At 50.9% G+C, this 1685-nt stretch overlaps 1 protein-coding gene across 1 annotated transcript; it reads right to left on the bottom strand.

Annotated features, from left to right (window-relative positions):
• Positions 1-608: 608 nt before the first annotated feature.
• Positions 609-1221, bottom strand: LOC126962813 (NEDD8). The gene has a single exon (XM_050804352.1). It carries the CDS (start codon positions 1124-1126, stop codon positions 881-883), a length of 246 nt encoding a protein of 81 aa, XP_050660309.1. The 5' UTR covers positions 1127-1221; the 3' UTR covers positions 609-880.
• Positions 1222-1685: the final 464 nt, after the last annotated feature.

Below are 1685 nucleotides of genomic sequence, written 5' to 3' on the forward strand. Positions count from 1 at the left end.
CTACAGGCGCCTGCCACCACGCCCGGCTAATTTTTTGTATTTTTAGTAGAGACAGGGTTTCACCATGTTAGCCAGGATAGTCTTGATCTCCTGACCTCGTGATCTGCCCACCTCAGCCTCCCAGAGCGCTGGGATTACAGACATGAGCCACCGCGCCCGGCCTAGTCTGTTCTTTTAAGTCACTAAGTTTGTGGTAATTTGTTACAACAGCCCAGGAAACTAATAAGAGAAGGCGAGGCAAGAGGAGGTCTTTGCAGAGGCCTGTGACAGAGCTGTGGAGTGGGCATGTGAGGGTCCATACGCAGTCTGCCTCTCTTGCAGTGCCCCAGCCTGCGACTGATGGGGTCAAGGAAGCTCCCAGCAAGGGCTTGCATTCATTCTCACGTCTCGCCTCTGCCTTGTGCAGTGTGCTGTGATCCTGCCCGCCACCCATGGCTCACACTGCATGGGAACTAGCCGCCTCCTTTTTCAACCCTCGTTAAAAAAGAATTTGTCTGGGTGACATCTGTCCTCTCTCTCCTCTGATGTTTTATCTTCTCTGTCTGGTGTTGGGCCAAGTTTCTGCTGCCTACAGCTGAAACTGCTCACAATTTCTTTTTTTTTTTTTCTTTTCCAGGAGACCGGGAAATATTTTATTGACAACCAGGGACACAGCCATAAGAGAGGGAAGCACACAGGACTGCAAACTAACACCCAATAGCCAGCAAGCGCCCTCTGGGCCAGGAATACTGAATCCTGGGGTCCTCACAGTCTCCCACCAGTAGATGTACAATACTGGGCATCCAGGGGAGGGGGCAGTGGCTCTGGTGTCCTAGAGAGTGAGAGGATATATGATGCCTCATTATAAGCGACACGGTACGGAGGTAAAATGGAGGGTCCATCACTGCCTAAGACCACTTCCTCCTCTCAGAGCCAACACCAGGTGAAGGACTGAACCACTTAAAATCTTGTAATCAGCTGCTGTCTTCTCATCATTCATCTGTTTGCCACTGTAGATGAGCCTCTGCTGTTGTGGGGGGATTCCCTCTTTCTCTTCCACACGCTCCTTGATCCACTCCACCTTGTCTGTAGGTTCAATGTCAATCTCAATCTCCTCTCCGGTCAGCGTCTTCACTTTAATTAGCATCTTCTTTCCAGTTTGGGGCTGCACACGGATACATTGCTGCTCCTACCGCTCCGGTCGCCGCCGCCGCTACTGCTCACAATTTCATATCATCCCTTCCGTAAGGCAGGGCTTCTAGAACAGACGCCCCAGAAGTTCTCACTCAGGGGTCTGCTCCCACTGGCACGGAGCTTCCTGTTGCAACTGCTCCGGCATCTTCTGCCAGGCACTGTTTTCTTTGAGCCGATGGAGTTCAACTTTGTACCTGTCTGCACTTTGTTTAGCTTCCTCAGGAGGGTCTTTTAACCTCTAAATTTTTGGCCTATACAAATTTTAATAAAATCTTGCAACTGGGGCCAGGCATGGTGGCTCGTACCTGTAATCCCAGCACTTCTGGAGGCCAAGGTGGGAGGATCGCTTGAACCCAGGAGCTCCAGACCAGCCTGGGCAACATAGTGAGACTCCCATCTCTAAAAAAATAAAAATAAAAAATAAAATTAGCCAGCTATGGTGGTGTGCGCCTGTGGTCCCAGCTACTCAGGTGGCTGAGGTGGAAGGATTGTTTGAGCCTGGGAGGTCGAGA

The sequence above is a fragment of the Macaca thibetana genome, chromosome 9 (assembly GCF_024542745.1).
Source record: "Macaca thibetana thibetana isolate TM-01 chromosome 9, ASM2454274v1, whole genome shotgun sequence".
Classification (NCBI taxonomy): Eukaryota; Metazoa; Chordata; class Mammalia; order Primates; family Cercopithecidae; genus Macaca; species Macaca thibetana.

Bases quoted from the DNA above. Each gene is read 5' to 3' on its own strand.
- LOC126962813 (XM_050804352.1), bottom strand. From the start codon at position 1,126: ATGCTAATTAAAGTGAAGACGCTGACCGGAGAGGAGATTGAGATTGAC.